At 36.2% G+C, this 25,066-nt stretch overlaps 1 protein-coding gene across 1 annotated transcript in view; it reads left to right on the top strand.

Moving 5' to 3' along the window:
* Positions 1–25,066, top strand: part of LOC148955555 (proton channel OtopLc-like) — a 64,555-nt gene that overhangs the window by 19,773 nt on the left and 19,716 nt on the right. Inside the window, 2 exon segments of the mRNA XM_089102774.1 lie at positions 16,753–16,867; positions 18,662–18,896. Coding sequence (XP_088958900.1) covers positions 16,753–16,867; positions 18,662–18,896 — 350 coding nt within the window.

The raw sequence follows: 25,066 nt of genomic DNA, 5'->3' as shown, positions 1-25,066 counted from the left end.
AACTGTTCCCACTCCTTGAATTCTGTTCTCACATTAATATCAACTATACTGAAAATATTCCCTATATTCGTTGCGTTACTCCCGTTAGTATTTCTAGCTCTGTGATTGGTCTAGAAAGAGGCACGTGGTCTTATTTGTACACAGATTCTAGTTCTCTGATTGGCTGTCATCTTGTACTGGTAGTATTCTAGCTCTTTCGAGGTCAATGATCTTGTACTGATCCTGCTGGTTTCCCTTCTTCTACTAGTGTCCTCCTCAAAAAGATATTTTCTATCTGGAAATCAATTACGCTGCACGAAATGGCTATCTCAAAATTTAGATTGGATGTGTTTGGGGGAATGATGGACGTGGGGGGGGGGGTAGTTGCCCTCCAATCACTTTCGACTATTAAAAAGGGCACTAGCCACTCCGATTTCCAATCGAATGAGACCTTTTCAAAGTTTCTAGTACAACTTTTTCGATACGAAGTGCCCGGGTATGGAGAAGAAAAAAGAAAAACAATACATTGTGCCCACATCGTGCTTTACTTAGGCAGCGCTATTGCACTGCCTATGATATTACATGTGCCTAGGGCTAAATTAATTGAGATTAAATATAATCGGAGATAATATTTTATAAATCAAATGAAGATTTTATATTGCTAATCTCACATAAGCTCGTTGACATTTTGCAAAGTTTACTTCCCTTTGGCGCAGAAAATTCAAATTTTTTGGGGGCTGGTTATGCGAAAGTTCTTGACCTTCTTTAGTATTATAAGTATATGTGGTTTTAATTTCTTTGTTTAATTTCTGTAAATTTAATTTAATCGATATGTTGAAAAAGCTAGTTCAATATATTGTAAGCCAACAAATAATAACCGTTATTTATTCTTTAAGTTAAATGATCCTATTCAAGTTAAAAGGGATGAACAAATTAGCTAAGGTATTAGAACCAACATCACCAAAATATATAGATGAGGAACTTGTTTTCATTAAAGATATTTTAATTAGGAATGAATATCTCAAAAATGATATCTCAAAGAATACAAAAAGAAAGAAAAATTAAGTGAACCAAATTCCAGACAAGAAAATTAAACTGACAAAAAAAATTAATTATTTATCTTCACCTTTTGTTTCTATTTTGCCAAAAAAATAGCAAAAGAAATGAAACAAAAATGTTTTCAAATTTCAAATAGCTATTGGTTCCTTATTGAACACAGGGAAAGATATAATTCACCCAAAAAATACTAATTGGTTTATATAGAATAAATTGTTCTTGTGAAAAATTTTATGCCGTGCGAACCCATCAGTATTTAGAAAATAAACTTCCACAACACAAAATAGCTATAGATCCTTCCTTAAAGTATAAAACAAAACCAGAAACTTCTCATTCAGCAGTTATGGAACATGTACTTTATCTTCCAAATCGCAATATAATGTTTGACCAAACAAAAATAATCGATAGTTGTGTTAGACTATTATAAAGTTTGAAAAAAATTATAGAAATTGAAAGAAATATATATAAGGATATTAGTATAAATAGAGATGGAGGGGAATATCTACTAGATCTAATTATAATAGTTTAATCAAAAAAGAAAGAAAAACCATATGTAATTATGAATTTATATTAACAAAGAAAATCAAAAAGTTTTGCATAATGAACCCCATAAAAGTTTGAACTTTAAAAATAAAGGTCAAGATGAAATAAACTTTAAAAAAGTCAATGAGCTTGTAACAGATTAGCGATGTAAGATACTCATTCAGTTTTCCAAACACAATAGTTTCGTCAATAGTTTTATTTTAGTTTAAATAATTTACGATTTCAAATAGGAAGACTGTTCATTTTGCAAAAATCTCAAATCAGAAGATAATTCAGACATATACGTACAATAGTGTATAGCAAACATCTTGCCTTGTGCATTGTTACGTGAAATACCACATTGGGTTTGTTTATATGTGAGTTTCCTTTCGTTTTTCTTCTTTTTTTTAATAGCGTTTGTGTGTTTCAATTGTTTTCACATTCTTCTTCTTCTATTTAACAGCAGGCGGGCATTTCAGTAAAACTATTTAGCCCTTTTCCTTTTGCTTCACTCTATGGGCTACAGAGCTACTGGCTTGATTGCCTCATATTTATTAGATATATTCAGATATCATTCAGCAGATCTTTCGACTCTAGGAGTACAAATATAAGATGATAGATGTCGATTTCTATGCTCTATGTGCATGTACAGTTGACTAGGCTCTTGGCTGATAGTGGGATTTTGTGGTGTTTAAAGTATTTTAACAGTTTACAAAGCAAGGTATGTTGTGCAGACGTCAGCATATTACATTCAAATAGGCAATGGTCAATTGTTTCATTATTCATATTACAATGCCTGCAAAGAGGGGGGGGGAATTGAACCACTTGAATTAGAAATCTTATATGAGAATGCAAGGAAATTTAGTCCATTTGTTCCAGAACGAATTCTATGATAAATTTTAGAAAGATACTTATTGGGAAAGGGGGGAAGGATAGGATTAATCTTATTAAAATTACTATCTGATAGCCTCCATCGGTAAATGTCTCTAATTAGGATTGGTCTCCCACTTGGCTGGTCATATTTATAGCATTTTTTACTATTTCATCAACCTGATGATTACCACATATGCCAGAGTGTCTAGGAATATACTGAAAGTAAGTTTTTATGCCACTTGAAGCAAGATTATCAATAACACTGTGACATTGATAAGTGTCAATGTCCAACTTATTTTGTGGAGCTGAGGCCAGCAACTCAAGGCTTGATAAAGAGTCGGAATAGATGATAATATTATTCGAACTTTAAATCAAAGATTGGTTTGCTGAAGGTGTTCTAATGCCATGATTATGGCATTTAACTCAGCAGACATTATAGATAAATTATTAAACAATCTCTCGGCCATTGCAATTTTCAGGTGAGGAAGGAAAACACCACTTGCAACTTTCTCATTCATTTTTGACCCATCAACAAATATTTGGAGGTGATTTTTATAGGTAATTGTATTAACTTCTGCAAATTTTTTCTGGACAAAAGCAATTGGGGATAAATCTTTATTCCATTTTGAAAATTCAGTATTTATTATGTGAAATGACAAATTCCATGGAGGGGATTGGGGGAAAGTAGGTGAAATAGACTTTGCTGGTACAGTGAACTTCTTTTGAATATTGGCATACTCATCTGCAATACCTCTATACATGGCTGGATTTCTTAACCAATTATGTAATGTGTGTGAGCTATTTGATTCAATTTTTGTAAGATGTTTTATCAAGAGAAGCTACGTCTCTTCCTTATTGTTGTTAATCCACTCTCCATAAACAGAAATTTGGTGCTTGTGGGTTTCCTAAGACCAATTATGAGACGTATTATATCATTTTGTGTTGTTTCAATTTTTTGCATCTGGGTCTTTGCACATGCACCATAGACAATGAGCCCATAGTCAATATGGGGTCTTATATGTGATTTATAAAACTGGAGTAAGGTTTTTTCCTTACAACCCCAGGGTGTGGAAAGAAGTCTTTTTAGTATATTTGCTTTTCTATAAAAAAATTGTATTGTGTTTGAAATGTGGAGGTGGAAATTAAGTTTTTGGTCAAGCATGAGACCTAGGTAATTAATATTATTATCTTCTGGAATAGTTGTTTTATTTAGAGTTAGTTTTGCATTAACATGGTTTTGCTTCCGGTGAAATTGGATTATTTTTGACTTGGTGGGTGCAATGGCTAAATCTGAATGTTGAGAGAATTTTTCAAACTGGAAAAGTGACTTTTACAAATTTGACTGTGCTATCTGAAAGGTGTTGCCAGATGACCATAGCACCAGATCATCAGCATATTGTAGATTCGTGTGGGGTAGGTTCATGTCCCAGAGATATAAGGCAAATAGGAGGCAACTGAGGACTGCTCCCTGAGGTAGGCCTTTTGTTATTGTCTTTTGGGGTGAAGAGGCTGAACCAACACAAACAATAAAACTTCGCACTTCTATGAAGGATTTAATAAAGGATACTAGCTTAGGAGGTACTCCAAGGTTTGCAAGTTTATTTAAAAGGATTTGGTGGTTCACATTGTCATATGCTCCTTCAAAATCTAGGAAAGCTGCCACTAGGATATTATTTTTTGAGAAAGATTCATTTATTGCATTTGTTAGCAAAATGAAAGCATCTGTTGAGGAGTGGTATTTCCTGAATCCAGTTTGAGTGTGTGGGATCATGTTATTTTTCTCAACAAACCAGAGGAGTCTGTGATAAATCATTTTCTCCATTATTTTCCCCATCACAGGTGTAATCATTATGGGCCTATAAGACTCAGGGTTATCTTTTGGATTATTTTTCTTTAGGATTGGTAGGAGGGACGAACATTTCCATATATTGGGGAACCTAGAAGATGCCCAAGCGTGAATATAACAATTTAGCAGTTCTTGTTTGTATGAAGGTGTGAGATTCTTTATCCATGTAGGGTGTATATTGTCATAGCTGCTGCTAGTTTTGGACCTAATATGATGTATTGCATTATTCAATTCCTGGATTGAAAATGGATTAGTTATGTACTCGGATCCTGGGCGTGGTTGGTAACTAGGGTTCATAGGAATTATGGACAGTTTGCTTTGATTATTTGATGTTAGCTTATTAACAAAAAGAGTTGCAAATAGGTTAGCCTTTTCATTATCATTGTCATAATGGGTATTATTATGTATAAACTCATACAGGAGTGGGTTGGGGGAAGTCTTTTTCCCACATATGTGGCTTATGACTTTATGTATAATTGGCTCATGCGTTTCTCTGGAGAGATTATTTGCAAAATTATTCCAGTATTTATATTTAGCATCTATTATAGTCCTTTTTAGATTAGATTCTGCTTGTAAGTTTTTTAAATATGTAGTAGGTGTTGGTTTTTTTATGAATTCTGTCCTAGCTGCCTTTTTTATCCTCCATTTATTTAGGCACTCATTTGTCCACCATGCTTTAGGAATTTGTTTAGGGAATGTTTTCTTAGGTGTTGTCCTGGGGATAGCATGATTAGCTGTATTTATTAGTAAAGATGTCAACGCTTCAGCATGTGTGTCAACTGTTGTGTTAGAAATGCATGAACTTTGGGTGAAACTTGTAATTTCATCATTTAGCTTATTTTGGAAAATAGACCAATTTGCTTTAGGTTTGATATATTTGGAGGTATGAAATGAAGTTTCAGCAGGTTCATTTAGGGAGCAAACTATAGCAAAGTGGTCTGTACATAGACTATCAATTTTATTTATGTAAATTTTGTTCAAAAAATTTAAAGACACAATTTGTAGGTCAATTGTGGAGAATTTGCCACTTTTGGAGTTGAAATATGTATTCAGGTATGGAGGGGTAGCAACAACTAATTCATTTTTATTTGAAGTCATATACTCAATAGATTTACCATCTTTATTTGCTGGTTTATTCCCCCACAAAAGACTGTGGGCACTGAATTCACCACAAATAATGATATTTTTTAATATATTAGAATTATTTATATAATTAAAGAAATCCTTGGCATCTGTAGTTTGGCCATTAGGGTTATAAAAGCTTATTATGTAGGTTTTTAAATTATTCAGCCAAACACTTATACCAATTACATCAACATCATTTTCAAAATCTGCAAAATTGATGCCACAAAATTTTATATTATTATTAACTAATAAAGCTACACCACCTCCTTTTCTCTCTGAAGATCTATCCTTTCTCAGGATAGTATATCCCAGAGACTTAATTTGTTGATTTTGGGTTAAATGAGTTTCCTGGAGGCAAGCAATATTAATGGAATTATTATTCATAAATGATATTAGTTCATTTAGCTTTTTTTCTGTGAGTGATCTTACATTCCATTGGAGTATTGATAAATGTTGTGTTGTTGATTTATTCTTCATATGACTGTGTATCAATGTTCAGCTTTGTAAAAATTAAATCAAGATCTTTTTTTGCTTGAATGAGCATATCATCTGGGATGTAGATTTTTGCCAATTCTGCAATAATTTTTGTTTTCTGTAGTTTATGTATGTTCATGGCCTGAACTGTATTACAGTTTAGAATGAATAAGCATATATTTGGGGATTGCAGTTTTGGTAGTGCATCCTGTTTGTTGGTTAAGGAATAGATTCCTGGTAGTGTTTCTCGTTTGTTTCTTTTTGGGAGGGAGGGCCAGGCTGGCCTCATCTCACCGGAAAAGGGGGCTTGTTGGCTTGGTGATTCATTCTCATAGGGATTTGAGCTAGGGGGCTTAGAAGATGGTGTTTTACATGGGGTGCTTGATGCATTGGGGGCATTTGACTTGGGGGTTTTGGTTGGTTTCATTACAGGCTTTATTTGGTATTGTTGGGCAGCATTTGCTTCCATTGCTGCAAAGGTGTATGGGATGTCCTTCTCCGTTGATATTTTGAGTGTTAGAGCTCTTTTCTTGTATTCAGTTCATAATGATTTATTTGTAGATTAATGTGGTCCTTTGCAATTGATGCATGTAGGCTGAGTGTTGTTGCAAGTTGTTAGCTCTTTAGGATGGAAAGATTTACAATTACTACACTCTTCGAGAATTTCATTGCATTTGTTTGTCGTGTGTCCCAGTTTGAAACACTTCTGACACTGAATAGGCTTAGGTTTGTATTCCTTGTGTGGTTTGATCTGCCAAAATAGGAATAATTTTTCTGGGATATCAATTTTATCTTTTAGTGTGAATAAGAAAGATCTACTAGTTTTTAGGCCATTAGAGTTAGGTTGTCCAAGTTGGGTAACATCCTCAACTGGGATTATGTTTCCAGCCCTATCTGAGAGCCCTTCTTTTAACTCCTGAGTAGATATCTCTGGGGGAACATTATAAACTACTATTTTTGTTGTTGATTGTTTTGGGTTCCAATTAGATGCAATAATTGGGGTATTCAGAAGGGATTTTAGGTTAATTATTGTATCTACTGATTTCTGATCTTCTACAGCTATTAGCAGAGATCCATCACGGTTAATGTTAAGAGAGAACATTGATTTTAGCAATTTAAAAATTGCAACTCTTATTGCAGTTATCATTTTTATTTGCCCGGAGGTAGGAGTAATTTTAAGGTAAAATCCTAAGTTTTTGGAGGGAGAATCTTGGGCAGGGAGAGGGGAAATGCTTTTAATTGGGGAGATTTTTATAATTTTTTTAGAACTTCTAGAGAGGACCTCTTGAAACCCATTATCATCGTTTATGGTTACATTAGCCCCTACACTTATCATTGTCCTATTCTCCGAATTGGAGCTATCATTAGAACTTTGAGATAGGGTGCTTGACCAGCCAAGATGGGTATCTTTCACTGTGACATTTGCACTGGAATTTGATTTGGGATCTGGGGGGACTTTTTTTTTGGAGAACTTCTAATCATTGCCTATTCGAAAAAGCTTTAAAACACAAAAATAAAACTGAAAACAAGAAGGGAAAATAGATAATATCAAACCGTCTGCACTATTCAATGGGGGTGATAAAAGCCACAGTATAGCCCTGAGGATGACTTGAGCAGAATTGGTTTGGTACAACTGCTGATTAGAAGAGATAATATTCACAAGAAAATATATTTCGATTTTCTTATAAGGTTGCTGTGGCTGAGCTGCGATGTTTCACATGTTTCGTTTAATCTAGTTTTCGTTTTTTTCTTCCCCGTTAATAAAGACTTGTAGATTCGACGCCAAAAATATTTGTACTTCTAATTATCATTTTTGTATGATTAAGTTATATATATATATATATATATATATATATATATATATATATATATATATATATATATATATATATATATATATTCGTTTCAATTGTAAATGTAGATATTAGTTTTTTTTTGTTATTTTTGGAATAGGGGCAATGAGCATCTGTAGAAAGCAATTATAAAATATTTTATCCTTAGATATTTACCACTATCAAGATCGATAAGGTTTTCTCCAGTGTATAATATTATCATTCCAAGGAATGTCTGATTACGGCTTACAACTGAAATGGGTGTCTGATAATCCTATAATTGAAAATATTATATCTTTACTTACCAGCCTTTTTATAGTCACAATCCCCTCAAAATAGGTAAAAATAATGCCGGGTCATCTAAAAAGCCCCTTCTAATCAATAATAATTTGAGCCTAATTGTCTCTTTTATCAATAGAGACTAATTAATAATAATATATTAAAAACCCGTTGTATACAGTAAATGTACAATGACAGAGTATACAAAATAGTGCAAAAAGAGGAAACAAAAAGAAAACATACTAAGAAAATAACAACAAAAAATAAAACTTCTGGATTTAACGATCAAAGCATAGGAGCTGGAAATTCGTCGTTCAAGATTTGAGATCAGGAGCGAGCGGGTATGCTGTAATAAGGTACCTATTGCTTGCCCCAGATGTACTATTTTATCAACTGGTTTTATTGAGCAATCACCTAGTGTGACATTAGTAGGAGGGTCATTTTTCCAATTGTAAAGCAAGACTTCCGACTTTTGGGAGTTAAATCTCAGACCGACTTTCTCGTAATTGGACTGCAGACATGAGAATATTTCTGAAAGGCGGTTAAGCGTCCGCCTGAGATTCAGAGTGTCATCAGCAAAGCATACTAGGGAGATGTCAATGGAACTGAGAATGCATGATGAAGGACAGCTATTTTGAGGCTCAATAATGTAGTTGTTGAAGAAATGGGGGGATAAAACTGCTCCCTGACTGGCATCTTTGCGGACTGGTATCAAAGCTGACCGTGGGCCTGGCGGAAGGTCTTTATAGGGAGGGAGCTTGAGTCGCACGCGAAGGCGAGAGTAAAGATCACGGAAAGCCCGAATGATATTTGAGTTCACTACTCTTTTAGCTGAGTTTAGCAACACAAGCGCATGAATCAATGAATCAAATGATCACTGCAGGTCTAAGCCACCGATCGCTAGGCTTTCTCCTGATTTGTGTGCATCTAATAGTGCATGGAGCATGGAGACATGGGCGTGCATAAGCTGAATTCAGGAGGGGGGGCAAACCTCGTCTAATTGGCACTTTTAATGATACATAATAGAAATCTCTGAACAAAAATATAAAAATAAGGCAGCATCATTCAGCCAGGGGGGGGGGTGCATTATGAGCGCGCATGCATGGATACTTTCAGCACAACCAATACCGCGTTGGAAACCGAATTGTCTTAGTGGACTGCAACACAGTTTCTCAAACTCTTCTACGAATAAAAGTTCAAATAGCTTGCAAAGAGAAGTAGTAATCATGAATGGACGGAAAGAGGCGCATATCATGGTAATTTTTCCTTTTTTAGGAACTGGCGTAAGATCTCCAATTGAGAAAGTGGTTGGGACAATATCCTGAATGAGGATAATCTGCATCAGGAGAGCTACGTGAATAATGAGAGCGGGCCCACCACTTTTTAGATGGAGTGTGCTGATTTAATCAACCCCGAAAGATTGTTTAGGTTTTAGGCGAGAGATGGCCTTGCACACAGCTCCCTCGGTTACAACATAATCACCCTGAGGACAACTATCTAAGAAGTCGTCCAACTCAGCTTCGTATCTTTCGTTGAGGGCTGGGTCAGAAGCCAAAAATTCTTACCCATAGTACGCGTACCATTCAGAATCAGGGATAGCAGATGCGGACAAAGACTCATCTCTTTTAGAGGACAGAAAACGCCAAAAAACTTTTTGGCCCTTGTAGATTCAATATCAATCATCTTTTTTTTGTGAGGTTCTAGCTCCTTCGCGAATTTTCTTTTTGTGAGCAGGCGGATTGAATTGACTACCCCCGAACGGGGTCGTCCACAAGAAATACAAAGTTCAAGCCAAAATTTAGACTTAGAATGGGTATCCACTAGCTCTGGATTTTCAGACCAGCCAGGAAGGGTAGGATGACGGGGTCTACTTAGAGGGACGGCAGCTTTTTCAGCACAGCGAAGGGCAAGGTCAATTTCTGCGCAATATATATCGACTGATAGTTGTGTTTTCCCCCTTTGAAAGAGCAGTCAATCTAGAGAGAGATTGCGTTTGTGTATCTGAGCTGTGGCAAGGAATCTCGGCTGAGAACTGTATTGGTAAGTGATCAAATAGCTGAAAATCAAGCATAACCTTGACAGGCGAGATCTTGAGATTTTCAGACGCAACGACGTGATTGACATCTATAGTAGACATTGAGGTGTGTACGTGTGTAAAATTTAAATCTTTGCACTTGAGATCAAACTGGTCTCCAAAAATAATAAGCAATAGCGTAGAACGTAAAGACCTAGATAAGAGCGGTTCAGTCAAATCGCAATTGAAGTCACCAACTAATATGCATTAACGGTTAATACACTGGCCGAGTTTATCACTAGGAAAAGTAAAATCACGTTCCGAACGCTCATCATGGTAATTTGTAGGCAAATATACATTAATAAAAACACAGCCCTCGACACAAATCGCTAGAAAATTATCATTGATTTCAAATACACTGGATCTTAAAGTCGAACGAACGAAAGTGGCAATAGCACCGGAGGGTCGCCCTTTTCCACTTCGCATAACTGAACAAACCGATACTGAACTATTAAAACTAAGAATACTTTTACTGCGGCTTCTGACGAAATGTTCTTGTAAACAGACAATTTCGTTTTGCTCAAATAAAACATTTAAGATCGGAATTTTATTCGTGAATGAGCCATTGATGTTCCACGATAAACATTTAACTGCAGAAGCTTCAGATGTCATTTCTTTTGTGGATTACTGTTTGAGGGACATTTTACACTGTAACACGTGTGAATGCCTATTTTGCATTCCACACAGAAGTAGCTGTCTACATGGTTCATCTCGCGTAGAACGATGTTCATTTGAGCTACATCTAGAGCATAAAGGTTCAGTCGCACACTGGGAAGCGAGGTGACCGATTATGTGACAGTTATAGCATCGTCTTGGCAAGAACTTAAACGGATCAGCAGGTAGACGCTCGTAGCCGATAATCCCCGAAACACTCAGAAATTGTTGGAGCTCACTGATAGCGTCAAAATACACTTTGAAAGAACGGGATTTCCCGCAATGTTCAATCTTCGTGCTATTAGGGATTAGATTTTTTAGTCCTTCGCAGTTTATATCCTCAGGGACATTTCGAAGCACAGCTATGTGCAGGGGTTCTCGAACAGCAATTTTGGTATCGGGCTTGGAAGATTTCGCTTTCTCAACGATTTTTGCTGCTGCAGCTTTCGACCTGACCACAACCTTCCATTCGTTTGCAGATTTGCGAAGTTCGCTAATGTCATTTGTATTTTCACAGGAACTGTCTATGAAAGCTTTCCGGTCATTCGGGCTATTGAGTTCCTTGGGGGGATTTTTCAAGACAACAGAATAGGAAGGATCTTTGGTCTTGGACGTTTCAGGTGCACTACGACTGCTTGTGAAAATAGTGACGGCTGGAGCGGACTGGGTAGCTAAAAAACTATCAAGCTTCCGAGAAAATTCATTTCCTTTGGCAGTAACTGTTGCATTCACCGAATCTCCAATGAGCGGAACCGAGCAGTGGTTGAAGATGACAAATTGTGGCATGCTGACATTCTTTTTCGCGGCTGCTACAAGAAGTTTGCACATTTCGATGATACTGTCTTCATCTTTAGAGCAGGCCAGAAGATGATTCGTAATATTCAACTCAGTATGAAGGATTCGCTTTGCCTTTATAACATCTTCAGGTGTATAGAAGGCAACACACGCTTGTACGACACAGTCCAATTTTATTCCATCTTTAAGTGCTCTCATAGCACAACTCTGTAACGGATTAAAAAAAATTTTTCGCTTTCAGCAATCGTAGGTCCAAGCGTAATCAAATCTCAATGTAAAGTCGCCAAACAAAGACTTACCCGCGAGGTGGGCTTTTTAAGTGCCCTCCACTTTCTAATAAACGCCTTCTAATTATCCAAATGAAATAAACCAATCCAAACAAAATAGTTCAAATAGTTTAATCACCAGGAGCGGATCCAGGATTTTTTTAGGGGGGGGGGCGAAATAGGTTGATCCGAAAAAAAATTTCAGGGGGGGGGGGCAAAATAGGTTAATCTGATAAACTTGCGTTAGGAGCAAGTTGAATTAACACAAACTTGAGTAAATTAAGTAAATTACACCACTTTGGACTACGCTAGGGGGGGCCGTGCCCCCCTGGATCCGCCACTGTTAATTACACAGTCAATAACCAAAAAACGGTTTTTTCAACAGAATAATTTTCTCAGAAAATAAGACGTGGGACTGCCTTGACCTATTTAATTAAATCATTAGTTAAAAATCAATGCATGTTAATTAATTTTTCAAACTTAATTTTTTTCGGCACTTGTTCATTTTATGGTACACACCAAAAGTCGGGTTTGGTTAATGCTAATAAAATATAATAAAATAGGATGAATATATAATACTTTAGAAACAAATTTGGGCTATATATTTCAACATTAGGAGGGGGTGGGGTAAAGCATAGCATATACTAAATACGTAACCTAACATAGCCTACCCTAGTTACCTTTCTCCCCCCCCACTAAACCCCAAAAAACAACAGTTTGAATATTGCAAACGCAATGAAAACCACACTTTGCATTCCATTTCTCTATTGCAAACAACCGTTTGATGGGTATCCATTAGCAGTTCTTTTTACAATATATAGCGGCATTTACCATAAAGTGCACAAGAACCCTTTTTCCTTTGGAATTACAACTGTAAGTATTTTTACGCAACTAAATTGAAATCTACCAATTGATACAATCTGCAAATGAAATCTATAATAAAAGGTTCCGTTGCACATATATTTTCAATTTCCGACGACCTTCAACCCGTTGGCATGTGATTGCGACCCTTTGTGGGTGATGACCCCCCAAATCGAGAGACAAAGTAATATATTAACGAGGATCATGGGCGCCCATATTGGGGGGCAGGGGGGGGGCTCTTGCCCCCCCCTGGCTGAATGATGCTGCCTTATTTTTATATTTTTGTTCTGAGATTTATATTATATAGCATTAAAAGTAGCAATTAGACGAAGTTTGCCCCCCCCCCCTGGAATTCAGCTTATGGGCGCCCATGACGAGGATGGGGTTTTTGAGAACTAATACGAATAAACTATTATTAACGGTGTCATTATACATGCAGCACCATATTAAAAACGATCCATGCTTCGGCCGCGGCCGTATCCAGGAGGGGGGGGGGTCACCCGGTTTGAGCCCCTCCCCCCCCGAAATTTTTGACCGAGTCGAAAATAAATCGAAAATTAGTAAAACCTAGCTAAAAATCAGTAAAATTAGTCGAAAAATAAGTCAAAAATTAGTACCCCCCCCCCGAAAAAGTCAAAAATTAGTAAACCTCCCCCCCCCCCCGAAAAAAAATCCTGGATCCGCCCTTGGCTTCGGCTCAGTAATTCCCAAAAACGTCTCGTCAGACAAAAATTGCTATTCCCTGCCCTAGTTTGTAAAGCTTAATCTCATGGTCAAATACCCTTTCCCATGTCTAATTAGTTTCCCAGATTTTTTTTTTTTTTAACTTCAATTTTTCTTCCCTCTGACTAAAAGAAAATTTTTGAAAACCGATACTTTTATCTGATGCTTTTCCCTGTCTAGGAGTCTAAGAAAAAAAAATGAAAGGGTTTCACAGTGTGTCCTTGCTCAATTAAAACGTAAGTCGTGTAAAATTTACTTTTTGAATTATTCTTGCGTATATTTCTGTTGGGTATGCTGTTTGATTTATTCTATTTTTATTAATATTATAATTCCAGAAAATCTAGGAGTCACAAAATAAACTTTATACACATTTCCCCTTACAGGTAAAAAGCTATTATTATTACTTCGAACTATGGTAAAACGATGCAGCTAAAAAAAAGAATCGTCATAGATTGTGGGATGTTTCCGAGACCTTATTTCAAATGGGGTGAGGGCATTCTTTGGGAAATGCACTTAGGAAGAACCCCCCGGATTGCTAAATTTTCCCAAATTGTTTGGCAATTTCTATTCAAATCGTCGAAGTATTTTCTTTTGCTATTATCATCCTCCCCTAAAATTTTGTGTACGTGCCTTTTCGGGGAGAGGACAAAACGTGTCAAAACGTCAAGAACATAATACACGTTATGAGAGAAATCTTAGAAATCGAGAGATTTTGATATCAAAGTTCCAGTGCATGCATAGGGTTGCATCATGTCCGGCCTGATTCAGCCCTTCCTTCTATCAGCTTCTCCCCAGCCTTCCTCTGTGATATAATTCTCCGGAAACATGTCTGGTTGATCCCTCAAACAACCTGGGTTTGCGCCAAGACGTAGTGATACGGAAAAATCCATCCCCGTATGAACCAATAAAATTTTGGCTATAAACATCAACCATAGAATTTAAATATCTACTGTTAGCACCGTTTGTATACGAATTTGGTCACCGTAGTTTGTATACCAAACTTGGTATACAAAAATCTAGCGGGCAGTTTTGTTGTTTTTTATCATTGAATTACCAAAAAAAGCCATTTTTCAATGAAAACACCGAAAAAAGGCATTTTTCAAAAAGCTAAGTGGGAAACCTTGCGGGAGTAATCTAGAAATTTAAGTTCTAGATTGTTTTTATAAAGTTGTAGCTCTTATATGCGTTAATAATATTAAAAAATAGAAAATTGTGTTTGTAACTATCTCTTTTTTCAATATATTAATTTGAAAAATAATTTAGCAAAGAAATCAATTTTTATAAGAAAATTAAAGAGTGATAACAAATCCCCAAATAAGCCGCTTTTTATATGTTGCAATTTTTGTTAAGTGAAGATGAAAGGTAAAATCAAACTTGGTAACATAGGTAAACCAAACTTGGTATACAAAATTTGAGATTCTGTTTTATAGCAGAATATCGATACTCAATACAATCCTACATAATTCAATTAGCATTTTGGTTGATTGTATTTGGTATCTACTGCTGGACCAAACCTTGGTTCGGGGACTGCACATGTGCAAAGAACATTTTTTTTTTAATTATGTGGGTTTAATTCTTTCTGGATAACTACGTCCAAAGCGAGTTTAAAAATACCAAACCACAAACATTAAATATCTACAGTTATCATGTGAATTTAGAATCAAATTTGGTATCAACATTTCATGGTATATCACAAAATATAAGCGTTAAAATTGAAAAATTAATAAAGACATAAATGCCGTATTTGCGGACTGGATAATTCCTTCAAAGATGTTCAAGTCCCCAAATACGTTCTGTGATGAACATTGTTTGCTATTATGTTTAATGGGCCAAGAAGGGATGTGAGGGTTTGACCAATAATTAGGATCTCTATACTGAAAGGGTGTTTAGAGAGATTTCCGGCTTTTTCTACAGAAAGAACTATAATCCCATTTTAACATCTGCCAAAGACAGTGGTAGCATCGCATACAATGCATGTAGCGTTATAATCAAAGCTAAAAAAAATAATAATAATAAAAATCCAAGCAAAAAGAACTTTAAGGACACTTAAATGCTACACCTCCAAAGCCATGTACAAAAGGTGCGTCTTGTTTCAGATTTAGGGCTCTTCAATTTTATGATTTAATTTAGACACAAGCACCGATAACAAAAGTATATTTAAGCACAACTAAGCAATATAGTAAAAGCATGCACAAGCAGAGCAGAATCTGATGTGATAAATAATGCTAAACCTTCTTTCTTCACACTTTACAGCGTCTATATGTCTAGCCGTGCTACTGGCCTAATCACTCTGCCATTGCGGGTGTGGTGCAAGTTCAAAGATACATAGGGAAGTGATATAACTTCCGCGCGTACATAGCGGTCCCCAGGGCGTGAGGAGGCAGGTATGACGTTTGGTGGCGAGTTTATCAAAAGTGGTGTCTTTTCTTCACATAAGTCAAGATCAAATTAGGACTTTTTTTGTTAAATAAGAGCCAATGAGATGATTTCGAACATAGGAAGTATCCGGGTAGGCCGCATACTTATTTCGGTCTCGAATTGCCGGCTGACAAGGGCAAAGGTAAAAGGTGTCGGCAGATAAGGGCTCTGTTTCTTCGCAATCTAGACCAGAAAACAGTTTCAATTATGTAGAATCTAGGATTTCCAAGACGGGAAATAATTTTTGCTCTAATCCAAGAGTTATTTACCATTTTCTGGAAAAAAACTTTGTCATCTGGTTGGAGTCCCGGGAGTGGCTTTGCTGATTTGTCCTATTAAAATTTTGTTGGTATACTGATTGGGTGAGTATGAGACTGTCACCAGCTCCCAAGATTTGTTTGCGCAGTAGAGGTTTTGTCACTCCGCACAAAATTTTGTCTCTCACCATATCACTTTCAACAGTGGAAACGTGGCCTGACCAGAATTTCTAGTTCTGCTATGTACTTCTATAAGCTCCTAATCTGCCCGTAAATAATATAAAACACGATTGACTCAATATAAGTTTCGTCGGCTTTAGAAGCCAAATTAAAAATTCTGTGAAATACCACAACGTAGGCATTTAAATTCATACTTAAATTACAAATCGAATGAAAAAAGTTTTCACTGTGGCATTTTGTGTGAAATCTACAGGTTTTGGAATGGAGAAAGTGCATTTATAAATGTCTTAGTTATATTGCATTGATTTTTGGTTTTCCCAGTTGTTGCTAAAATTATTATTATAAATATCTACTTCACAGACCGGAACACGTCAAGTTAAAACTTTAAGCATCGTTGGATAATTAGATGGGCTCCAAAAAAATATTTTGTAAAAAACCCCGAAAGCACGAATCAAATTTAAGATAATTGTAATTTCTTAATGTTTTCTTTGTCATTGGTCCGTCGAAATTCCTTATTTTCAATAAATGACTTTTTCAGTAGCCGAATATGGTTGACATTAAGCTCCTTGTATGGCAGACTTCTGGTGGTCCTGACATTTGCGTTTTGCTTAACTGAAACCATGGACAACAGACTCCCGCCATTCCATTTTCAGGTGAGTCTAATGTGTATCTGAATCAGCATGAAATATGTACGATTAAATACCAAAGGGTATTTGTTACAAGTCCAGAATCTCAGTCAATAACGTTCTTTTACTTCAAAAATAGTGGCACCAATTCATGAAAATCAGGAGGGGGGATTGTATTTTCCAAAATATAGGGCGGCACTATTTTATTGTTGTTTTTTTCGCAATTTTTTCAATAAAAATACCAAAAACCACATATGTTTCAATGTAAATATTGAAAAAGGTATTGTTCTAAATTTAGGAGTAGGCAAAAACTCTTTAAAGTCAAACGCCCCCAGTGCCCACCAATCGATACCACTATTCCAAAATGTGGTAAAATAAATTCTGCGGTCTGGGAAAGCCTTAAAACTGTGCATAAGCTACATAAGCTAAAAAAAATTTTGTAGCCAAAACAAAGATTGTTGAGGAGAGCTTTCTTACGTTTTTTGGCTTTTATTTATTTACTGCTTTTGTCCGCACTTTGATTGATCGTGCCTTGACCATAGATTCACCTAATACAAGGCTATGAAACCCTAAAATTTGACTGAACTTAACAAAAGGTACAAAAACTTTGATGGACTTTTATTAGCTGATTTTTTTGCCAATAGTGTCCAAATGGGTGAACTCAAGGACTAATAAAACACAATTATTTGTTTAACAAACCCGAAATTATACGGGAATGAGACACTAAAAGCCTAAAAATTATTTTTAGAGATACTTCTTTCAACAAAGGATTATTTAAGCCAGTAAATATATAATTAAAAGCAAAATTTTTAAACGGATGAATAGCAGCTATCGCATCTTTATGTTAATTTAACTATGCTTAAGACGCGGTGCTGTCAAAACGGCACCTTCTGCTTTAATCTTTTTTTACTTTTAAAGACCCGTAGATATCTTCTAATTTGTTATCAAATAGAAAAGTTCTTACGAATGGAAAGCAAACATCGACATTTAAACTTCGACCGAAAAATAGAGATCAACATTAAAATTTTAAACGAGCACAAATAAGTGTTTGTCCTTCAAACAGACTCACGCTATTCCTAATACAACCGGGAAAATTACGTTTCTCAATAAACAGATTAATATCATCGATCAAACACAAACAAGTAAACCTGGTGATAATAAGTGATGAAAATGGGAAGCCACCATGATCTAGGCAGCCACCTAGCTTCTCACACACAAAAAGGGAACACCTGAATAACAAGATTCTTTCATTGTTTCCCTCTTTCTTTCTTCTTATTTTGTTTGAATTGTTTTTGTTAATATTGTATTGTGTTTAGTCACTTACAGTCTACAACCTCAGGACTTTGTTATGATATACTCACTTTTTCATGATTAAACCCGATTATTATTGCTATTCTTATTATTATTATTATTATTCTTATGAAAACAAGCCGGGGGGATCCCATCCGGCTTTGGAGGGATATTTGACTAATTAATTCCCCAATATTACACCTTGTGATATCAGAATACTTTAAAGTTTTTTGTATGCATTATCTGAACTCCCAAAGGGCTTTGGGACTTAGGATTTGGCCGGAGTACCTCTACACCCCACCCCCTCCTCCCGCCCCAGAAAAAATTATATAAATATGCATGTATATTAAGCCTCTTACGATTCGTGTTTAACCGGGGATCATTTAGAGAATGGTCCTAAATTATAAAAAATTAAGAATCATAAGAATCATAATTGTCCAGTATCCAAACGTAGTAAAAATGTATGTCATAATTGGTGTGATTTCCACCAACGTTGGTATCTAAGGCTTCTATTTTTTTTTTTTTTTTCAGGGAGTTTACCTCGTATATCTTTACGTTGGAAGTATTATTTCGATTCTGACGATCTACGTTGCGATTCTCTTAGATTCCTGTCCTATACGTAACAATGGAGGCTCAGTTATTTCCCTAACGGGTAGTAATGACCCTGAAAGTGGTTCCATTAAATCGTTTGGCTCTTTGCGGAAAGCTCATTTGAATAAAAACAGCGTGCCAAGAACATCTTTTTACCTCAGAATTGGAGCATTAGGTAAGTAATATTCATTTTCACTAAGAATCAGTCATGAAGTGAATCTTTTGTTTTAAAAAACGAAGAAATTTCGCTAATTTGGAGCAAATATTGTTTTCTTAAGATAGAAATAAATGGAATGATTAAACCAAAATTCTTCTGGAAAGATAAATTTTTTAATATCGGTAAGCAGCTTGCGTAAAGTCATAGCCCTATTTCAAGAGAAGTTCAGCTCAATTCAGGAGGGGGGTGGCGAAATAATGGAAAGTTTTTATTGGTTACAAATTGATTATTAATAAAAGCCAAGAACAGTAAGTAAACCTTTCACAATTTAACGCTGATCTTCATCTAAGCTGGTAATTAAGGGTTTTTGGAGATATTAATTACAAATATGAGACTGAAATCGTAGTTTGAGTGTGTTAAAGCGAAACGCAGCATGTAACCTTCATGTTTCAAAAATGACTTATGATTCAACCACAGCGGTATGAAAACGTTTTTTAACTTTTCTCTTGTAGATTTTTAGTTAATATTCAAATTATAAGGTAAGCAATAGGTAGTGAGTATGTTTTTAGAAAAAGGTATATTTCCAATCTACTTGGTATTTAAGAGTATATGAAGCCACGAATCAAGAGTATAAGGGTAAAGTTTCCTTTCGGAACCGTTAAAGCAAAACACAATATGTAGTTATTACTCCATTCAAGGCTCACTTGCTGCCTCAGATCAGCACACATTTGTCGATTCGACACGATTTTTCGGATATTCTAAATTTTCTATTTAGAAGGGTCACGGGCTGAATGTCTTCTTGTCAATTTTCAGGCAAATTTCTTAAGACACCAACGGAAAAACAGGTACGTTACTCTACCGTAATCCCAAAAATAAAATTCCTGCTTGTATAAAAATATCCAGCACTGCTGCTACTGCTACTACCACTATCGCTTGCATCAGAACTTCTCCTATCGCGACAACCACTACTGCTAGTACTACCACTAATATTCCTATTGAATAAAAGCTCCAAACAAAACTACTCTAACCGTATCTGATCTGGTCACGACTCCTCCTATCACGACTATCCCCAATGCTGTATCTCCTACAATCGTAAAGCACTACAACTAACGTCAGTTAGGTTTTTCTAACGAATATACAATTTGTCAAAATACTTGAGTCTAAGATCTTACCAAAGTCTTCAAAATTTAGGACACGCTACCAATAATGCTAACTTGAACAGTAAAGAATTTGGTGCGAATGTTGTGATCTAGCCACAAGGACCGGCCGAAGAAGTGGTCAATCCTTACACTAGCACGTTTTGTCGTCGTACTCCTACCAGGCCTAGTCGCACGACTCCTTCAGCGACGACATCACCAGAGATGACTGCTCCTAGTTTTGTTTTTTATAGTATCTGAAAAATTCAAATGCTTCCCAGACTTCCATGGCACATTTTCTGTTTTATTACTATTATATTTGTGATTTGTGATAATTGTTTAATTTGAGACTATTTTTCATTAATGGTTCTTTCACTTAAATGTACTGTTCCAAAATGTATAGAAGAATCAATTGGTTGAATAAAAGGTTCAATTTAAGATAGCTCTTTATTTTTCAGTAAAAAGAAAATTATACTCTAGCATTTAGGGTGAATGCACAACACATTTGGTGTTTAGTTTTTGTTGATTTTTAGTTTTGTTTTAATTCAATTTTATAAAAGAGTGTTACTCTACGATTCCTTGTATTTTCCTTCAATATTTGTTGGAAGATTTAAAAGAAAAGATTTGTTCGATAACTATTTATTTAGATTCGAATCATTTGTGGACAAAATCAAATGAGCCTATAATTCGAACTAATGAGGAAGTTGTCCTTTACCATTGACAAGCCAGATTTTTGAAACAAGATGCAGAATTTTCAGTGGGAAAAAGAGGCAATTTATAAAAACGCATTGTTGAATGGCGAACTTTGAAACAAGAAAATTTGTAAACCCGCAATCCAAGACCCACGACCCAGCAAAACCCACTATCGAAAACCGTAGTCTTTTTTTCGAGCTAAGTTGTCGATTTCACAGTCTAAGCTAAGGCCTCGCTATCCTGATCGTCAGTGTAACAGCACTTTCTTGATCTAGATTGTCAGTGGAGTGGCATATTTTATAATTTATATTATGGGTTTACAATTTTATTATCAGTTAAAAAGACCTTAGGAAGACAGTACATTACTGGTTCGATTTGAACCTACCCGCCATCTGACGGGGAAAAGTTGCTGAATTTTTACATGTTTGTTAATGTGTTTGCATTTCCGCGATGTCCTTAGGCACATTTATAATATACTTCGCAAAGTTAGTTTCTGCACAGATTAGTTATCGCTCGTTGTGTTGCCAGATGGGCTTGTTTTCTGCCCCGTGGGCTTGTTTTAGCCGTCAGGGGCGGGCTGAATTTTGGAGTGGGCGTGAGGGCCGTGGGGCGGGAACGTGGGCTTTAAAAAAAAAATGGGCTTATTTTGACAGAAAGTTTGGAACCAGACAAAAATTCCAAAATTACGACGGCTCAGCCATGGCTATGCACCAAAAAGACAAGAGCCCTCCTGTAGCGCGTGGAACGCTTTCTATTCTGAAACACTTCCCACTTAGGAATTTTTTTCTGCATGGCTGAGATGGATCTGCGTTAGGAGTCTTACAAGGAATTTTATTGCTGCTCAGATTAAGGCAAGACTTGAATTTTATGCAGATCTATCCTTTTTTGATATATTTGACAGATCAGGCCCTACCTTTTAGTGGCCTAGGCTTAGTCTAGAATTGGGGCTGATGCGAAAAAATCATGCTAAGAAAACAATTTATACTTTGTAATATGAAGATTTCTCTACTTGTAGTGGTATATACCTAGAGAAGGAAACATGTTAAGAAAACAATTCATGCTTGATAATTAATATACAGAAATAATTGTTGCTGGTATCTTGCTTGTAGCCCTGCTATACATTACCCCCAGGCCCTCCCCCTTAATGTGCAAATACATGGCTGAAATTTCATCCATTGTACCAGTAAATTTAATCAACTGTGGCAAAACAAAAACCAGAAAAACAAATTACTGATGGGTGGCAGAATGCATTGGAAATATATAATTTGGGTTATATATTTTCACATTAGGGAAGGAGTTAGGGATAAAGTATAGCTGAGATACATGCAATATGTGTTATGTACAATTATTCTGCATATTATGAATTGTTTTCTTAACATGTTTCCTTCTCTACGTGTCCTTCTCTAGACTGTTGTAATTAACACTTTTAACTGCAAATTTATTATAATTTACCTCCCCCCCATAATGTGTAAATATACATGGGCGCCCATAGGCTGAATTATAAGGGGGGACTTACCTGGTCTAATTGGCACTTCCAGTGCTTTATAATTAAAATCTCAAGACAAAATATATTAGGCAGCACAATAGTGCTGCCTAAGTAAAGAGCAATATGGGAACAATATATTGTTTTGTTTTTTAGACCAGGGTACTTCTTATAGAAAGAAATGTCATAGGAATTTCAGAAAGAGCTCATGGAGGGCAACAAGCTCCCCCTCCCCCACGTCAATCACTTCCGTAAACACATCCAATCAAAATTTTGAGATTGCCATTTTATTCAGCATAGTTTAAAGGTCCAGAAATTATGACTTTGAGAATGCAAGCCGCCCCCCCCCCCACAACCCTCAGAACAATAGTCCAAAGAGAATATAAAAACATCCTCAGTAATCAAATACAAGAAAAATTTAGGCAGACGTTGAACTAAATCAAAACAAACTATGAGCATGTAGACTTTCAAAAAGGTAACAAAGCAATATCTCAAGAACAACTTATATTAGTAAGTTAGATCTCTAAGAGTACATTGTGGGGGATTTTGAACTAACCAGAAGGCACTACTTTTAGTACTTTTTAGTACTACTTTTAGTACTACAACTACAGTTGCTGTAACTAATGATGCTAAGAGTGCTAAGGTGAAGAAGCCCCCCCCTTGATTGAAGTACCTTCGACTACCGCTGTTATACTGTGTGACAAACTCAAAGAGTTCCTTGATGTTTGCAAAGTACCTATGATTAACCTTATTGGTATTGGCACAGACGGTGCTAGTAACATGTGTGGAGTACATCACTCCCTTTTTACCCTACTACGAGACAATGGCTGAAGATAGGATATCTTCAGCTCTTCAAGTGTGTTTGCCACTCACTCCATCTGTGTGCTTTAGAGGCGATCTGTGAACTCCCTTCGAACTTTGAGTTTATGACGTCCGAAACATATAAATGGTTTAATGTAAGCCCCCTTAGAAGGGGGACATATCAACATATATTTAAGTTGATAAACGATGGAAATTCATCCTTACGTATTATTTCTCCCTCAAATACTCGTTGGCTCTCTCGGTACAATGCCTTGGTTCGCATACATGAGCAGTATTTGGAGCTCACCACACTCTTCAGTCTAGCCAAAGAGAAAGAACGTTGCTATACTGCCAGAGTGCTACACGCTATGCATCAAGATGAGCAAAACAGAATTTTCATTGTGTTTTTGAAGCCATTGCTGTCCGAATTTCAAAGGGTCAACTTGCTGTTTCAGCACACACACGCTGACCAATTCGTCTTTTTGAAGAACTGCACGGTTTGATACTAAGTCTCCTGCGTATGATACTCTGCTCATCTGCAGCGGCTTTGAAGGTTAATATAAACTTCGAAATCAATTATTTGCCGCCAAATCAAGTTGATTACGGACACGAGTTCCTGTTTGAACTGGCCAAATCTAAACTTTCAGACACACATAAGAGCGAAATCAAAATACGGTGTTTTGCGTTCCTGAAAACTGCAGCTAAAGCGGTGCTTAAACGAATGCCTCCTTTTCTGGATTCGCTCCTCAAACTGAAATTTTTATCCCCTGTGATTTGCTTGCCTCAGTTTCAACCCCGATTTGGTAACTTGCCATTGAGAATTGCTGCTACCACTGATCTCGGTACCTTGGAGAATCAGTGGAGGAAACTGTTGGACGTTAACTGGTCATTTTTGTGTGGAGGAACAATCCCCAAAGACTCCTCTCAGTTCTGAATAGCTGTCCTACCTTATTTTGATGCTGTTGGGACATTTCCTTTTCGTGAGTAAGCCAAGGGGAAATTGACCCTCTTGAGTTTGCCAATTAGCAATGCGATAGTGGAACGGTCCTTTTCTATGATGAATGTCATTAAGAGCAAACTCCGAAACCGTATGCTCTATCCCATGTTGAACTCAATACTTGTGTTCAAGCTGTGGTTGTCAGCATGTGGCTCTTGTTGCTCGACGTTTGAGCCTACAAAGCGTATGCTAATTTTCAATATTGGTATTTATAAGGCTTGTTAAGTCGATGTAACTGGCCAAACAACTGATCTAGTCGACATAAATAATATCCTAGCCTCCTTTGAGTCTTAAATCTCTTAGTGCCTTATGGATCTAAGTGCCTATCTTTTTTGTTTTTTTACCCGTCTGTATTATTTCATCTTGGGATAACGAGGGCTTTTGTATTCTTACTTTAATCACAAAGTTATCTTAGAATATTGTGTTGCAACTGCTTTTCAATAATGATATTTGAAGTCGAAGAAACTAACCAAACAACCGATCTAGTGGATCTAGATAATATCCTAGCCTCCTTAGTCTTTAATCTCTTAGTGCCTTATGGATCTCAGTGACTTTCTTTTTTGTTTTTGTTTTTTTATCTGTACGTATTATTTCATTTTGGGATTACGAAGGCTTTTGTATTAACCCCGTTCTTACGTTTTTTTTTTGTTTTTTTTTTTAGAACTTACTTTAATCATAAAGTTATCTTTAAATATTGTGTTGCAACTGTACCAATTAACGTGTACCAAAAATTTTTATGCGATAGTAAACCAAAGATATTGTATGTCTTCGGCTTGTGGTTGTTACTAGCGTATTCATTGGAATAAGTCATATTAAATTCTAAAAGTTAATAAAAAGAGTTCACAGCTGTTTAACCATTATGACGCATAAAACTGCAGCTAAACAGGTGAACAGATGACTTTTGGTGGATCACATAAATCGTTGTTCTTCCGTGAAAGTGGAGCAGGATGAACGAAGGGTAAGCAAGCAAGGTAAAAGTAGAATTAGATTAGGGACAAAACTTTTCCTGACTTTAGCACGAAAGAACTATTTTAGCACTACTTCATCATGTAGCACTGTAGCACGTGCTTCAATTTGT

This window comes from Artemia sp. Qi Xiang Cuo, chromosome 2 (genome assembly GCF_049724085.1).
Source record: "Artemia sp. Qi Xiang Cuo chromosome 2, ASM4972408v1, whole genome shotgun sequence".
Taxonomy (NCBI): Eukaryota; Metazoa; Arthropoda; class Branchiopoda; order Anostraca; family Artemiidae; genus Artemia; species Artemia sp. Qi Xiang Cuo.
The sequence above is the reverse complement of the archived record's forward strand: the minus strand, read 5'-3'. Positions and strand labels throughout refer to the sequence as shown.